General features: G+C 43.5%; 1 protein-coding gene and 1 long non-coding RNA gene across 4 annotated transcripts in view; one reads left to right on the top strand and one right to left on the bottom strand.

Annotated features, from left to right (window-relative positions):
- The window catches only part of LOC309533621, a 20,219-nt gene extending 18,267 nt beyond the window's left edge, over nt 1-1,952 (top strand). The window contains exon 3 of the long non-coding RNA XR_014220320.1: nt 1,047-1,952. This is a non-coding gene — a long non-coding RNA (uncharacterized lncRNA). The remainder of the gene's footprint in view (nt 1-1,046) is intronic.
- VDAC2 (voltage dependent anion channel 2) overlaps nt 1-14,203 on the bottom strand; it is a 20,427-nt gene extending 6,224 nt beyond the window's left edge. Inside the window, exons 1-6 of one of the 3 annotated variants that reach the window (XM_082225153.1) lie at nt 7,978-8,138; nt 6,682-6,740; nt 4,307-4,378; nt 2,317-2,366; nt 784-936; nt 642-694 (exon numbers count right to left, since the gene is read on the bottom strand). In XM_082225153.1, coding sequence (XP_082081279.1) covers nt 642-694; nt 784-936; nt 2,317-2,366; nt 4,307-4,378; nt 6,682-6,715 — 362 coding nt within the window. In that variant the 5' untranslated portion in view covers nt 6,716-6,740; nt 7,978-8,138. Of the gene's footprint in view, nt 1-641; nt 695-783; nt 937-2,316; nt 2,367-4,306; nt 4,379-6,681; nt 6,741-7,977; nt 8,139-14,061 lie in introns of those variants that run through there. The other 2 variants (XM_082225152.1, XM_082225154.1) reach the window with 2 other exon arrangements.
- Nucleotides 14,204-14,868: the final 665 nt, after the last annotated feature.

A 14,868-nucleotide genomic window follows, 5' to 3' on the forward strand; every position in this document is an offset into this window, starting at 1 on the left:
CTTCCCCATGAGTCAGGCAGAAGCCAAGCCTAAAACAATCAATAACTCCTGCCCTTGCAGAGTAGATAAACCGATTCAGCAGTTTAAGTTGTTTTATTCAGAATTTAGGAATCAAGGCAGTTCAAACACAAGTTAATGGAGGCTTTCCCCACTTACCACTATCTAGTTGATAACAATATCTGCTACTACATTTTATGAAGAGAAGTCTGGATTCTGTGACACCAAGAACTAAAAAACAGCTTCACACTGTCTGCTCTGGTTATAACTGGCATTTGGAGACAGAAAAGTGTCTTTTGCCAGGTCAGATGAATAGCCATTACTGTACGTTTGGCTGGTTTTCCTCTGTCACATGTTTTTGGGATCATCTGCTTGAATTCACTGAGATTTTATAGAATTATTCCTTGAACCATGGGCATGAGGCACCATGTATGTGCCTGAGATGTATTATAAAATTAAGACATATTAAAATAAGTATTATGTGTGGTGTGAATTCATTTTGTATATTTGTGTTTTTTTGTTTTTAAAGACCACAGTATGTGTCCAGTCACTGAAGTCTTCTTCAGTAGCATTCATTAACCCATCTCTCGCTTTCAGTGTAATCTACGTGGAACGTGCCAAGACTTAAGAGGGAAAGAACTTACCCGGTGTTTGGTGAGAAAGTTGTGTCAAATGTCAACTTCAAACCTTTGGCAAGCTAGTTTAGAGAGGGGGGAAAAAGTTATGAATTAGCAGATGTAAAAAGTGACTTCCACTTAACTTTTCAGCAAATTGAAATTCAATTACCTGATCTTCAATTGCCATTTCTGTTCCCAGAGTGTTATCCGTGTTCCATTTTTCTGTGAAAGTGACACCATACTCAGACCACTTGTATTTTGTCTCCAAGCTCCCATTCACTTTTCCTGTGTCTGTGTTTGATGAACCAGCTGTTGCGAACTCCTAGCAGGACAATGCAGGTGAGAAGAAAAGGTTTAACAAACCGAAGGGGAATACAGAGAGGAGCAATTACTACTATGACTATTCTAATATCCCTTCTTTTTTCTTGAGAGGACTCAAGGCAGCTTACAGATAAAAATAAGAACTTGTTTTACCAAAAAACCCTGCAGCTTTCTGTAAGTTTCTGACGTAACTAATTGGACGGACCTTTGAGTTTCAATGCCATTGACAATGACTTACTGAAATTCTGAAGAATCGGACAATCTGTATATCTCTGCTACAATTGTGATTATGCTCAAAGTGTCACCGCAACTTGTGTTAGAAAAACCTCAAACAACACTCAGAGCAACCAGAAACTCCTGGTCCATTTATGACAAACTGGTCTGTAGCAAACTATGTGTTACTTCTTTGGCAAAATTTGAAGAAAGCTCCACAAGTTCCAAATTTTACTATGAATACAGGGAAGAGGAAGGGTGAGGACAAAGTACACAAACCTGGTCATTCTTGTTTAACACGTTATGCCTGAAAGACCCTGGTGATCAAGCTACTTAATTATGGGGCCTGAGGTATTATTAACCTGTACTTTAAAAGGAATCACAAATGACCAAAAAGAAATGTAATTTCTCAGTTCAGGCAATCGTACAAACCATGATTTGGAAGATCAGAAAAAATGCTCCCTCCTTCATTACAGGGATCCAAATTGAGCATCTATGCTAATACTGTTAATACTGAAATTGTGGCTTGCAAACCCATCTGAAACTATAGCTTTGAGATTAGCATTAGTTTGCCCAGCTTGGACTTCAGAACAAGCGATGATTATTACAGATGAGAAAAGGGAGAGGAGGGAAAGGAGATTGCAAGGGAAGGAAGAGAAATGAGTCCATGGCAGATTCCCCATTCAGCTGTCACTTCAGAACACTGCATGTTAAACAAGGTCAACTTAGTTTGCAATTAGACTAGAAAGATTCCCTTAAAAGAAAAGAGAAAGAGGAAAGGAAATAAAATCACTTTCTCCTTCATTTCTATGGGGGGAAAGCATGCAACATAATAATTTGGAATTGAATTTGTTTTGAACTGTTTTTAATGTTGCATTTTAAATTGCTGAGACCTTCCCTGGGACCTTAAGATGAAGGGAGGGTAAATAATAATGCCTCATGGAGACAAGTTTAACCCATGGCCTTTTGCTTGTTAAGATGTTTTCAATGATTTTAATATTCTTGTCAACTTGGCACGATGTGATGAAGGGCAGATTACTACTACTACTACTACTGCCTGGGGAGGGGAGAAAGGGAGTGTGGGAAGGCTGAGAAGGGTCTGGAGCACTCCCCACCACATTTCAGAGGTTATGAGCTACTGTTTAATATTACACCAAAATGCACTTACCACGCCACTTGCAGATTTTGTTTTCACATCCAATTTCACCAGACCAAAACCTTGACAGACAAAACTGGAATTACTACTGCCCTTTTATACAACATGCCAGTTTTTCAAGAAGTTAACACTATAGCCAAGCTTGAATACAATTCCAAGCAGAGTCATAAGAAAACATTACGCTGCTCTCTTCCTGGTTGCATCGCTGTAACTGTAACAAAATTCTGATCTTAGGACATCTACATCTCTGATGAATGAGCACGGGCTCTTTCACTAAAGCACTGCTTTTATTTAACTACAGCGATAGTAAAGCATTCTACAACTGAAATGACCATCTACATGGATCTAATCAGTTTCTCTAGCAACATCAAGAAGAAAGTTCATTTCTTGCATATACTGCACATGCTTGTTCCCGGAACAGATGGGGGAAAGACTTTTAAAAACTGAAATATTGGATCAAGGACCCACCCCCAAAAGAATTCACACCAAGCTTTTAGTGGGAGCAAAAGCATTTTACAGAGGAGGCCCAGGACATGCTGCTTTCCGATGGGTTCCTGACCAACTCTAAAGCATCTTTGCCTACCTTAGGGAGCCAGGGACTGCATCTATCTCACCCCACACCCTTCTGAAAGATTCACTGTTGGACCAAAGAAAACTCAACAGACCTTTGCTAGACCAAAGCAATCTAAAAATCAATTTATGGCTTCCATGATCCCCTTGAAGTTTTGGCGATGCGGAATGAAAACATTTTGCTCTTTACTAAAGCTCAGCAGAGCAGAACCCAATATTTACCTGGGAGATATTTACTTAGATGCACCCCACAGCAGTTCGTTAAGCATTTGTTAAGTGTGTTAAGAGCTGATAGGAGTCCCCATTCCTCTTCTGAGCTAGTATACACAGAGTTCTATGGGAAGGGGACTATAGTTAAGCCCCGCTGGGAACTGTAGCTCCTTGAGGAGACTGGGATTATCCTACAGTACCCAGGATTCTTTGGGGAATCCCTAACTGTTTCAAGTGGTTCATTCATTCATTTGGTTAATAAAACTTACTACACAGATTGACTGTAACAAAACAAAGTAAAACCAGCAACCTCAAAATGGTTTTAAGTGTTTCTTCTAATGTCAGTGAACATGCAATTCTGTGCTGACATTAGAAGAGAAACAGAGCAGAATCTCTGACATCATTATGAAACGATACACAAATTAACACAAGAAAAAAAGCAGCAACTCTTTCAGAATCCCTTTTCCCAGTACATTGTTTATTTCCACAAACGCAAAAATGCATCCATCAGTGCTTTCTGTTCAGGGGCATTCAACCCATCAGGTTCTCAGCTGCTGGTGAGTGAAATTTTTAACTGCCTCAGGACCTTATCCCTCCCAATAATCTCATAAACTCCCACCCTGCTCCTGGTGCCCTGCAACCCCCAAAGAAGAATCATCCCACAGTTTGAAAACTAAGGTTTCCCTCGCTGGAAATCAACTACCAGCACTAGTAGGGGGGAATATTGTTAATTCAACTCCCACCTCTTGCTCCTGTCAGGGGGAAAAAACAGCACCCAGGGTAGATGGGCGAGTTCTCACTTTGCAATAACCATAGTAAATTCCCTTTGTGACATCTACACCTGTTTGAAAATCGTCATACTAAGGCCTATCGTAAGAAACTTTTGATCTGAGCTACCTTCTAAGTGTTCCCTAAGCAGTATATTTAATACTTTTATTAGTCTCCCGATACAGTAGGCTCCACTGTACTTGGCAGTGCCAATCTTTATATGTCCAAAGAGAAACTAAACAGTGAAAATATTCAGCAGCAAGTTACAGTTATGTCTAATGACACACCAAACATTCTGGTGATAAACATTCCACTTCTAGCAATAATTTGCCCAATAAAGTTGGGAAAAGGTGGAAGACGGCAACTATGTAGCATAGTTTGCGTTTGCTGAGAGCAGCAGTAAATGTTGTGTCCGCTTCCAAACAATACTATATTCTTTACAAATGTTTCATACCAAATCCTTTGTTGAAGACGTCTCTGGCAGACTTGCCAAGGTCCGCATATGGTGGCGGGATAGCCATTGGAGCTAGGGAGACAAAATAACGGGAATGTTAGTACTGCAAGAACAAAACGTAAGCAGTAATTAGTTCTGTCTGCTGTGAAGTCAAATAACAATTCATAATGAGGTGGTTTAGCCAGTACTGCTGCATCATATTTTTTTTAAGTAATTTGACAAAAGGTGATATATTTAGTCCGGCAATGCAGTACTGTACTAAAAGGAATTGCAAAGTTAAGATGACAGACTAATGTACCTCTAGATGATTTTAGGGGGGATCCGGGTGCACTTTGACAACAGCAAGGGCAAATATTTCAAATATATACCAATATTTAAAATACATTATAACATGCAGACAATTGTTGATGCATTTTACAAAATGCTTCCTCCCCCATTCCATGCATGAAAGTCCTACAAAGCAGATGTTCACATCCAATAATGCCAGGAGCCACTCAGTAACAGCTGCAAATCTATTCACATAGTGGAAGTAAAACCCAATATCCTCTTTACTTATTAAACTGTTCTGCCACAAATCTGTTTAAATCTGTAATACAGCTTTGCTCATGCAGAATATGGAGAATCCTGTGACAACTGAGGACAGACACACGCACACCCCATATAATACAAACTGCATGTAATGTGTAAAAAAGGTAAAGGACCCCTGAACGGTTAAGTCCAGCCAAAGGCGACTCTGGGGTTGCGGTGATCATCTCCCTTCAGGCCAAGGGAGCCGGTGTTTGTCCACAGACAGCTTTCCGGCTCATGTGGCCAGCATGACTAAACCGCTACTGGCGCATGGAGGACTGTGATGGAAGTCAGAGCACACGGAAACACCGTTTACCTTCCCGCCACAGCGGTACCTATTTACTCACACTGGTGTGCTTTAGAACTGCTAGGTTGGCAGAAGCTGGGACAGAGCAACAGCAGCTTGCCACAATGCACGGATTCGAACCGCCAACTTTCCAATCGGCAAAACGTGTACCATGAATCAGACACCACATTTAACTTGCATATCACTGAACAAAATACTTGTTAAAACTTGGTTAACAGCATTTGTTATTAATATGTTCAAAATACTGACAGGCAGATATAATGTTGTGAAGAGCTTCGGTTTCAGATTTCTGCATCTTTCATTTTGGGAGAAAGTTAGAATTCAATGAGTGGTTTGAACCAAACATCAATATGTAATATTTCCAAGTCAAAATGTATTAGTGCACATTTGAGGCATGAAGGATAACATTAGTACATTTTTGCATGTACTAATGTATAAAGAAATGTTTATCCTACAACAAAGGCCTGTGTTTCCATCTCTCTGCTGTGCTGGGTATAAAAATATGACAAGAATGCAATAGTAATTATGTTTCACTTGCATATTAGAGAAATGCAGTTGTGTGGGTTTGTACTATCTAGTTTTGTCAACTGGGATAGCATAGGCTCAATGAAAGCCAACTTCTCCTTTCCTATCCAGTAGGATCAACAATTGAACCCCCGCTGCAGACCACCCATTTCTTCACCTCCCCTCAGCTGCCAATTCAGCTGGTGGTAGCTGAAGCAACTCACTTTGGGGGATAGGCAAGGTCCACTACCCTGCACTCTCAATGGGGCACTTCTGGGTAGCTCAGTCGGTAGAGCACGAGGCAAAGTTTTAATAGGCATTCTAAGTATCACTTTCTCCCAATTTCAAAAAATGTTGACAATTTTATCAGAACATACATTTGCAAAGAAAAAGCACAAGGCCTGCCAATTTGAACAGTCAAGTGTTTAAGTCCCATTGAAACCAATGGGGGGGGAATTCCAAGTCAATACCATTAAGAATAAGTTGCCAACCATGTAACAACTTCTTAATAATGAATTTTAGCAAGTAATTGCACTTCCTAATTCCAGTTATGTACTGAGCCCTAGGGACAGACGATCAAGGAGAGAAAATATTTGCAAAACCCTTGCTAAGAGCAGCCCAATGTATGATTAAACCACAAGTTATGAAGATTACATAATTATGCTGCACCTTTCCCTCAAGTTATTATTTCAAACACCTCCACACCCTTATCACAAAGCACATCCCCAAGGCTTTGCAAATATCTGCAACTCCCAACATATTAACATATTAAGCAGTCCAGGCAGACACACCCATAACAGACAGTAGAAATATTTCATTTAAACACATATTTAAGCAGCTTAGCCACCTAGATTTCAAATACTTATTTTGACTTTTTCTGACTGTGGATTATATGGTGAGTTAGGTATTAGTCTCATCGTCAAAGCTCACTCTTACTGTAACTTATAAATCTGTTAGTTAGGTTACTTCAACATCCTTACTTCATCTCCCTACTTACGTCTTGGACGCTGACATGCTGGATTAAAAGACATAGCTATCTACTCCAATTTAGAGAATCTATAAAATGGAAAATTACATTAAAAATAAATTACACAGATTTTAGAATTAAGAACTCTCGTGGTATTCAGATAACTCTCATGTCATGACTTTGGGGAGGGATGCTGCACACAAAGATAACAGAAAATTTCTGCAGTTTCCCTTCTGAACCGAAGTGTCCCTTTACTCATGGAGGCTGCCTGTCCCACATAAAGGAGACGACTTTGGGTGTGGCAGCTATTGGGGATAAAGGAGGGGTGGTGGTGGTGGGGAGAGAGAAGATAAAATAACTTTCCCCCTGCTACTGCAATGTGAATTCTTCCTTGCGGCCATCTTAGGGAGCAAGTCCTGACCCCTTCCCTGCATCGCCAGCCTAAGTACAGCCCACCAGAAAAGCACATCCTCCTCTCCTCTTTGCAAACGTCACAAAGCTACAAATAAAGGAAGAAGCAGATCTGAACCCAAAAACTAGGATCGAAAAGGGGAGTATAGGAGAATGCCAGCTCCTTTTTTGCAAAGGGGACAGTTTGCAAACGGGAGCCAAGCCAAAAACTTGCAAGGGTGAACCATCCAGAAACTGCAGAGGAAAGGGAGAGGGAGCCACCTTGATGCTCAACTTAACTAGACGCCAAGGGTACTTGACCCCCAAACAATAAAGCAAGTGACATGTTGTCCGTATCTTTATTTTGGAATTATGTGGAAACTGTTCGATTTGCTTGTGTACTTTTTGAAGTTTTGTTTATTATTTACAATTGCTTTTATGTTTGTAGTTATGTGCTTTTCTTATATACGTTGTAAGCCGCCTTGAGGATAGTTTAAACTTCGGAAAGGCGGCATACAAACAAAATGATTGATTGATTGATTGATTGAAAAAGCAAGCGAAGAGGAAAGCCCCAACAGGAAACTGGGGATAGTAGGGCCTGCGCCAGATACCTCACCAGGGGGAAAGGGAGGAGGAAGGGAAAGGGGGGACGGGGGGGGGGGAAACACCCCACTCGGGATCCCCCCACCCACCCACGGAAAACCTTGACGGAAAGAGCGCGTGGAGAAACACCCCGAACAGAATAAATTCCCTATTACGCCCCGCAGGAGGGATTTGAGGCCGAGCCAACCTCGCCGGGCTGTTGCTGCGGGGAAACGAGAGCGGGGAGAGATGCTTCCTTTTCAACTCCTTTCCTCTCCCGCGCCATCACCCCCGGGCAAAAGGAACCCCCCACCCCACCCCGCGTTGTCATGGTAACCCCGCCACGGCCCTTACCTGCCCAGTCGGGGGGGAAAGGGACGTGCTTCTTTCCGAGACCCAGAGAGACCCGCGCGCGCCTCCTCCGCCGCCCCTCCCTCTTCTACCCGCGTGAAGGCCGCGCTGGAGGGCGAAGTGAAGGAGACACCTCGCGCTCGCCGCCCGCCTGCGCGCAAGGACCCCCTCCGCGACTCGGGCGCGCAACGACAGGCGGGCTGCCCGAGGCGGGCGCCTAAGTTGGAGCGGCCCCGGGGACGCTTACGGAGACGGGCCGGCGGCGAGCAAGCGAGCGCCGAGGAGACCCTTGTCGGCAAAATGCAGAGGGAGGGATGCAGAGAGAGCGGGGACGGGCGCGGGGAGTCTCGCGGCCCACGCAGGCACTGGAGTAGACAGCCCTGCCGAGGAGCTGCCGCGGGCCGGCAGGGTCCTCGGCTCGAGGAGGGAGGGGCGGAAGAGGGGCGGGGCTCCGGAGGGAGGAGAGGAGGGGCGGGCTGCGACGGGGCAGCCGAGCAGACATGCGCAGTGCGAGCGAACGAGAAACGCGGGTTTCGAGGTGCTGGGAGGCCGCGCCTGCGCTTTGCCGGGCAAGAAGCCGCGGGGAGCTCAGGGCGGAGTTGCTTTTGAGCTGAGCATGCGCGGAATTGGAGCTTGAATCGCGCCTTCCAAACAAGAGTAGAAGCATTTAAGTTTATTCTACTAGCAATTCCGTTTTTTTCACTGCAACAAATGCTGTATCCAGACACAGTGGGTTGTGTGTCTGAATATAGCATTTGTTGCAGTGAAAAAAAAGTATTCCCGGTTTTTAATATATACATATGTTTAGATATAGATAAGGAGAGATCTATAAAGAAACACACAAAATATTTTTTTACGATATATTCTATAAATATAAAATCACAGAAATGTTGGAAGGGGCTGTGAGATGAAACACCTCATGGTCTTCTGGCTTAGGAGGGATATATGGTAAATGCAATTGCATATAATGCAACATATAGATTATTTGGTTATATATATAATTTATGTTTTTCAGATGTAAACATTTCCCTGACTTTGCAATCATTTTAAGATTTCAAAACTTGACTTCTATCCCCCTCTTTCTGTGGTTACTTAAATTTATTTTTAATGTCTTCTGCATATCCAAATTAATTTGCTCATTTATTCATCTGCTTTAAATATATACTCTTATAAAACTGCACGTTATTGCAGTGATCCTGCCAATGTTCTTATCTGTTTACAATTTATCTGTAAATATTCAATAAATCATTTCCATTCTTTTATAAAAAAAGGTTTGTTGTCTTGCTTTCTTATTCTTCCGTTAAGTTTTGCCATTTCTGCATATTCCATAAGTTTTTGTATCCATTCTTCCTTTGCTGGGACTTCTGCTTCTTTTCATTTTGGGGCGAGTATTTTTCAAAACGTTTTTTAAAATAGCATTTTCAAAGCGTTTTTTTAATATGTGTGTAGATTCCTCCTTAGCGGGCTGTTCCCAGGCTGTCCTGGTTAGTCCAACAATTGAATCCATGCTGGATTCAGGAATTAGGAAATTGTTTGCCTAACATCACCTAATCAGTGTACAGCAGAGAAGAGTTTGAAAATGGATTTCTGGATTCTTAGCTCAGCAGCAGCCTGCTACACACTGATTCTCAGAAGCAAATCCCACTTTTCTCAACGATGCTATGGGATTTTGCAGCCCTAACCACACCGTAACCATATGCTTCTGGGATCGGTTCCTTTTTTCCTGGTACTTGTCCAAAGCAAACAATGGACCATTTTTGCCCACATTATCTGCCTTTTGGTGCACATCATTGTTTGGTTAAGCCACATCGCAAAGGATAGCTTAAAAATAGGCAAAATTGTTAAGAATAGCCACCGTCCAAATCTGAACAAATACAGTACTTAAAACACATTTTCCAAGGGGAACAACTTAACAACCAAGAGCAGCGCTAATAAAGACTTGACTTAGCTGGGTCAAATTCCACCCAATGCTTATGTGAAAAGGAGAGGATAGTCATGTTGTATTGATGCATAGCGTATTAACTGTGGACTGTCTCTTATGTACAGGCCATCCTCCATTTCCCTCTTCCAGTTCTGAAATAAAATATTTAGTGTTGCATAGTTTTGCAATAAAGTTGCTATACCCAAGGCTTTACATGCCCCCCATGCCCTTAGAAGTAGTTTGTAAAATAAATAGATACGTTTTTATCTTACCATTTATTTGTCAGAATAATTTATATCCCACGTTTCCAAACAAATGGTTGGCGTGTTCAATTCAATATGGTAAGGTAACCGTTTAGTCCAGTCAAAGGTGCCTATGGGTTGTGGTGCTCATCTTGCTTTCAGGTCGAGGGAGACGGCGTTTGTCCACAGAGAACTTTCCAGGTCATGTGACCAGCATGACTAAACTGCTTCTGGCGCAACGGGACACTATGACGGAAACCAGAGCGCACGGAAACACCGTTTACCTTCCTGCCTCAGCGGTACCTATTTATCTACTCGTACTAGCGTGCTTTCGAATTGCTAGGTTGGCAGGAGCTGGGACAGAGCAACGGGAGCTCACACTGTCACAGGGATTCGAATAGCCAACCTTCTGATCCGCAAGCCCAAGAGGCTCAGTGGTTTAGACAATTAATTCACCCAATGCTTTCCACCCCCCAAACAAATATTTAGGGGTACAGTGGTACCTCGGGTTCAGTACTTAATTTGTTCCAGAGGTCCGTTCTTAACCTGAAACTGTTCTTAACCTGAAGCACCACTTTAACTAATGGGGCCTCCTGCTGCTGCCATGCTGCTGCCGCACAATTTCTGTTCTCATCCTGAAGCAAAGTTCTTAACCCGAGGTACTATTTCTGGGTTAGCGGAGTCTATAACCTGAAGTGTAAGTAACCTGAAGCATATGTAACCCGAGGTACCACTGTACTCTCATTTTCCAACTCATATTGAAATACTTCCCTTCAATGATGCCAAACTGCTAGGTTGGCAGGAGCTGGGACAGAGCAGACCCTGTCACAGGGATTCGAACCGCCAACCTTCCGATCCGCAAGCCCAAGAGGCTCAGTGGTTTAGACAATTAATTCACCCAATGCTTTCCACCCCCCCAAAAAAAATGTTAAGGGGTACTCTCATTTTCCAACTCATATTGAAATACTGCCCTTCAATGAAGCCAAACTTAGATTCACAAAATGTTTAGGGGTGCGCATACCCCTGCGTCCCCCCAGAAAAAAACCCCCACTGAATTCACCTGCATGAATCTCACTTCTGTCGAGTTTGCATGGACACTAAAGCACAATGGGACTGTACAACTGCCACTTCCCAAATCACAACCGCTGGAATTCATTTTGAACCATTGCCATGATATCACATATAGCAGGGCAACTATGTTTTTCCAACTTCACCACCCCCAGTTTTTTTGCTCTTGCGAACAAAGCCTGGTTGTGACTCAGTTAATTCTTTCGTGGTTATCTAAACCAGTGTTTCCCAACCGGTGTTCCGCGGCACACTAGTGTGCCGCAAGACGTTGCCTGGTGTGCCGTGGGAGGGAGGCGGGCGAATTGGGCGGCGAGAGGCGGGGCGGCGGCGGCGAGGAGAGGCCGCCCAGCGCGGGGCTCTCGCCGTCTGCCTGCCTGGCTGCCTGCGTGGCGCTGACATCACGGGGCTGTAACGTGCCCCACATAGGCACACGCGGGGCGGCGAGCAAGCTCCCTCCCACATCCCATCGCCGCTCGCTTCGGCCGGCCTACTGGGCTGTCGCAGGCGGAAGGCCTGCGCATGCGCGAGGTTTTCGCGCCTTCGGGATTGCCTTCACGCCTTCCTCCTCCCGGGTCCTTGAGAGCACGGGAAGCGGCAGCGCGAGACCGGCGTTGAGCCTGGTAGGTATTGCGCTTGCCAAGGCAGTCATTTGGGAAATGAAAACTTGCAAAGCAAGCAACCAGTTCAATCTGAAGTACGTGTATGCTTAATATCCTGTATCTGAAACCTGTTCTGCCCCCTCCCCCACACTTGGTGCCATTTTCATCTACACATGCAGCAGAGTAAGTTGACCCAGAATAGTACCAATTCAGATGGCAGATGGGAGAATGACAGTGCTGAATGCTTTCCCATGTAGAACAGTCCCTGCAAATAAAAACCTAGCATATTTGGAAGAGAGATGCTAGCCTAACCATTACCTTCTATGCTGTTACTATTTATTTTTTTTTACATAAGTAAAAAGTGACCTTTCCCCATCTGGCATGGTGGTGTGCCTCGAGATTTTTTTCATGAAACAAGTGTGCCTTTGCCCAAAAAAGGTTGGGAAACACTGATCTAAACAAATTGCCAGCGAACCGCTTCACTCCTCTCCCTCTTATCTAGGTTGTAGATGTTGCTGCTTCAGCCGTAACTATTCTGTGATAAGTACAACCATATTGGTTGTGAGAATAAAAGCAAGATCCTCAAGTTTTAACAAAAGAAGCTGCTGCAGCAGTGGGCGTAGCCGGGGGGGGGGAGGCAGCCTAAACCAATAAAAATAAATAATAATACATAGCTAACTGAGGCCCATACAGCCTCTTTGCAAATACCCTTACTTTAGAAGGCAGGACAACACAGGCCATTGCAGATAAGAGCTAAGTGCTTACAGAATAGGGGGAGAGGGGAAGAATGAGAATAGGCCAGAGCAAGAGCTCGCCAAAATAATTAGAATTTAGCCTGCAAACCACCCCCGGCACGCACGAATGGAGCTTAGAGTAAAATGATAGCCTGCTTCAAGATTTTGCCAGGGCAAGAGAAAGATTCAGAGATCCTGGCTGGCAACCAATTTTTAATACGGGGGATGTTGTGAAATTAGACAAGATCTGAAGCATAGTTCAAGTCTACCAAATCTGCAACAGAGCAGGGTTTCCCACAGGATTGTTGCTTTGAGCACCCCAGATGCCGACTCGTATGAATACGCCAGGGCACTGGAAAGGGGGAACTAGCAAATGAGATACCCAGTAAGAACAGAACTATCCCAAATTTCTCATTCTTTGTTTGTTTGGTCCCAGGGTGGGTTACAGCAATGTTCATACTGGGGAAGAAAGCACCCTTTGCCTGTGTTCTGGGGCAAGGAGCTAAGGTGTGCAAAATATGTGTTTCTTAGCCCACCCCCCCTCCGATCAATCTTTAATATTTGCATACAGTAAAAGTACATTATAAAGTATGAAAGAGAATGAAAACTGCCTTTTGTTTAGGAGTGCATGCAATACTACATTCTTACAGCTACAATAAAATTAGGGATTTCCCCACTATCCCCTATGGATAGTAATCACTCTTCCACCAGGAAGACAAACAACTGGATTCAAAATAACCAGCAAGCCCTTTCTTCAGTCAATGGGTGTGTCACTCAAACTTTTTTATCTTTAGGGACAGCATCTAACATGGAGCTAGAACAATGAAAGGTAGGAGCAGGCATGATCAGAAAGACATTTTTGTCTCCTATCTTTGGTTCTAGATTGCTTGAAAATGGTCCAGATCCAGACACAAGAAAAAAAAGTAACATGGATAGAATCCAGGTAAGATCCAGCCGGCCAGTTACAACAGCCCTAGCAACAGGCACACATGCCAAATACTTTTGCTTTAAAAGAAGCACTGGTGCTATTCCCTATGGTTATTATGAGAGACACAACAAGACAAATCACAATCAGTATTCTGAGACTACATGGGGGGGGGCTGTTTGCAATTGAATATTGAATATATCCAAGAGAAGGCCTTAGAATCTTATAGCCAAAATTGCACCCTAATTACAGACTAACCTCCGTACACCTTCCCCTGCAGGCTGCTTGCACATTGTATACAGGTAATCGTCATACAACCCTAATTAGTTCATTTCTGATCTATAAGAGATACAAGGAGATTTATAGCAGCACTACCATTTTGAGGATCATGGAGATTCCTAGGAAGACTCTCCTTTAAACTGGAAGAGTCAAGAGAGTGTGCTAAACAAGAATTTCCACCTGGCTTTCTGCCCCCCACAGCCAGCCCCTCCCAGTCTTAGGGTCCAAATAAACGCCTGGCTGCCGCCTCATCACCCTGAGTCAAGCCTGAACCATGAGGATGGAGCTCTCTTCTTAATGTGGCCACGATTGTACTCACATTTGTGCTTCTCTTTATGCGACCGTTTATGTCCTTTCTTTTTCTTCTCTTTCTTCTCAACCTTTTCCTCTTTCTTCATTTCCACCATTTCCCCCTGCAGCACAGAGAAAGGCGTTTCTTCAGCCATAAGTGAAAACCGTCTCAGCATTTTGCTTCCTTCAAGGCAATCTGACTCGATCCAAGACTCTGTTTGCAGAAGATGTGGACTTTAGCACTGGGGCGAAACTACTTTTGTCATTGCCTCTTTCTAGGGAGAAGGATCTCTGTCTTTAAAGGGGCTGTAGGGACCTCTTGTAAATGAAGGAAGACTAAATAATCACTTCCTGCCACTTATATATCAGTGGGAGGGGTGTATTTTCAAAGCTGCAATCCCAACCCACTTACCTATTAAACCTAGTAAGACTTACTTCAGAGCAAACATGCACAAAACATGTTATATAGTTTGGTTCCACTTTATTGTCTAGGTAGAAGGTCTTTCCTGTGGTGGCACCCTAGTTGGTGCAATGCCTTTCATACAAAGATTTACCTGGCACCTTCATTGTGGCCTCTTTAAAACCAGGTGAAAACATTTCTGTTGTCTCGATGCCACCTTCTATCATATGTGGTGGACATGTAAGGTATTAAAAGAATTTTGGGAAATGATATATAATGAACTGAAAAAAAGTCTAAAATAACATTTTCCAAAAAAACACACACCCCTGAAGCCGTTCTTTTAGGAATTCTAGGTGCCAAAATCCCAACAGAGCAGAAAAGACTATTTATGTAGGTGACCACAGTTGCACGGATGTTATTGGCCCAGAGATGGAA

The sequence above is a fragment of the Podarcis vaucheri genome (genome assembly GCF_965113315.1).
Source record: "Podarcis vaucheri genome assembly, chromosome: 5".
Classification (NCBI taxonomy): Eukaryota; Metazoa; Chordata; class Lepidosauria; order Squamata; family Lacertidae; genus Podarcis; species Podarcis vaucheri.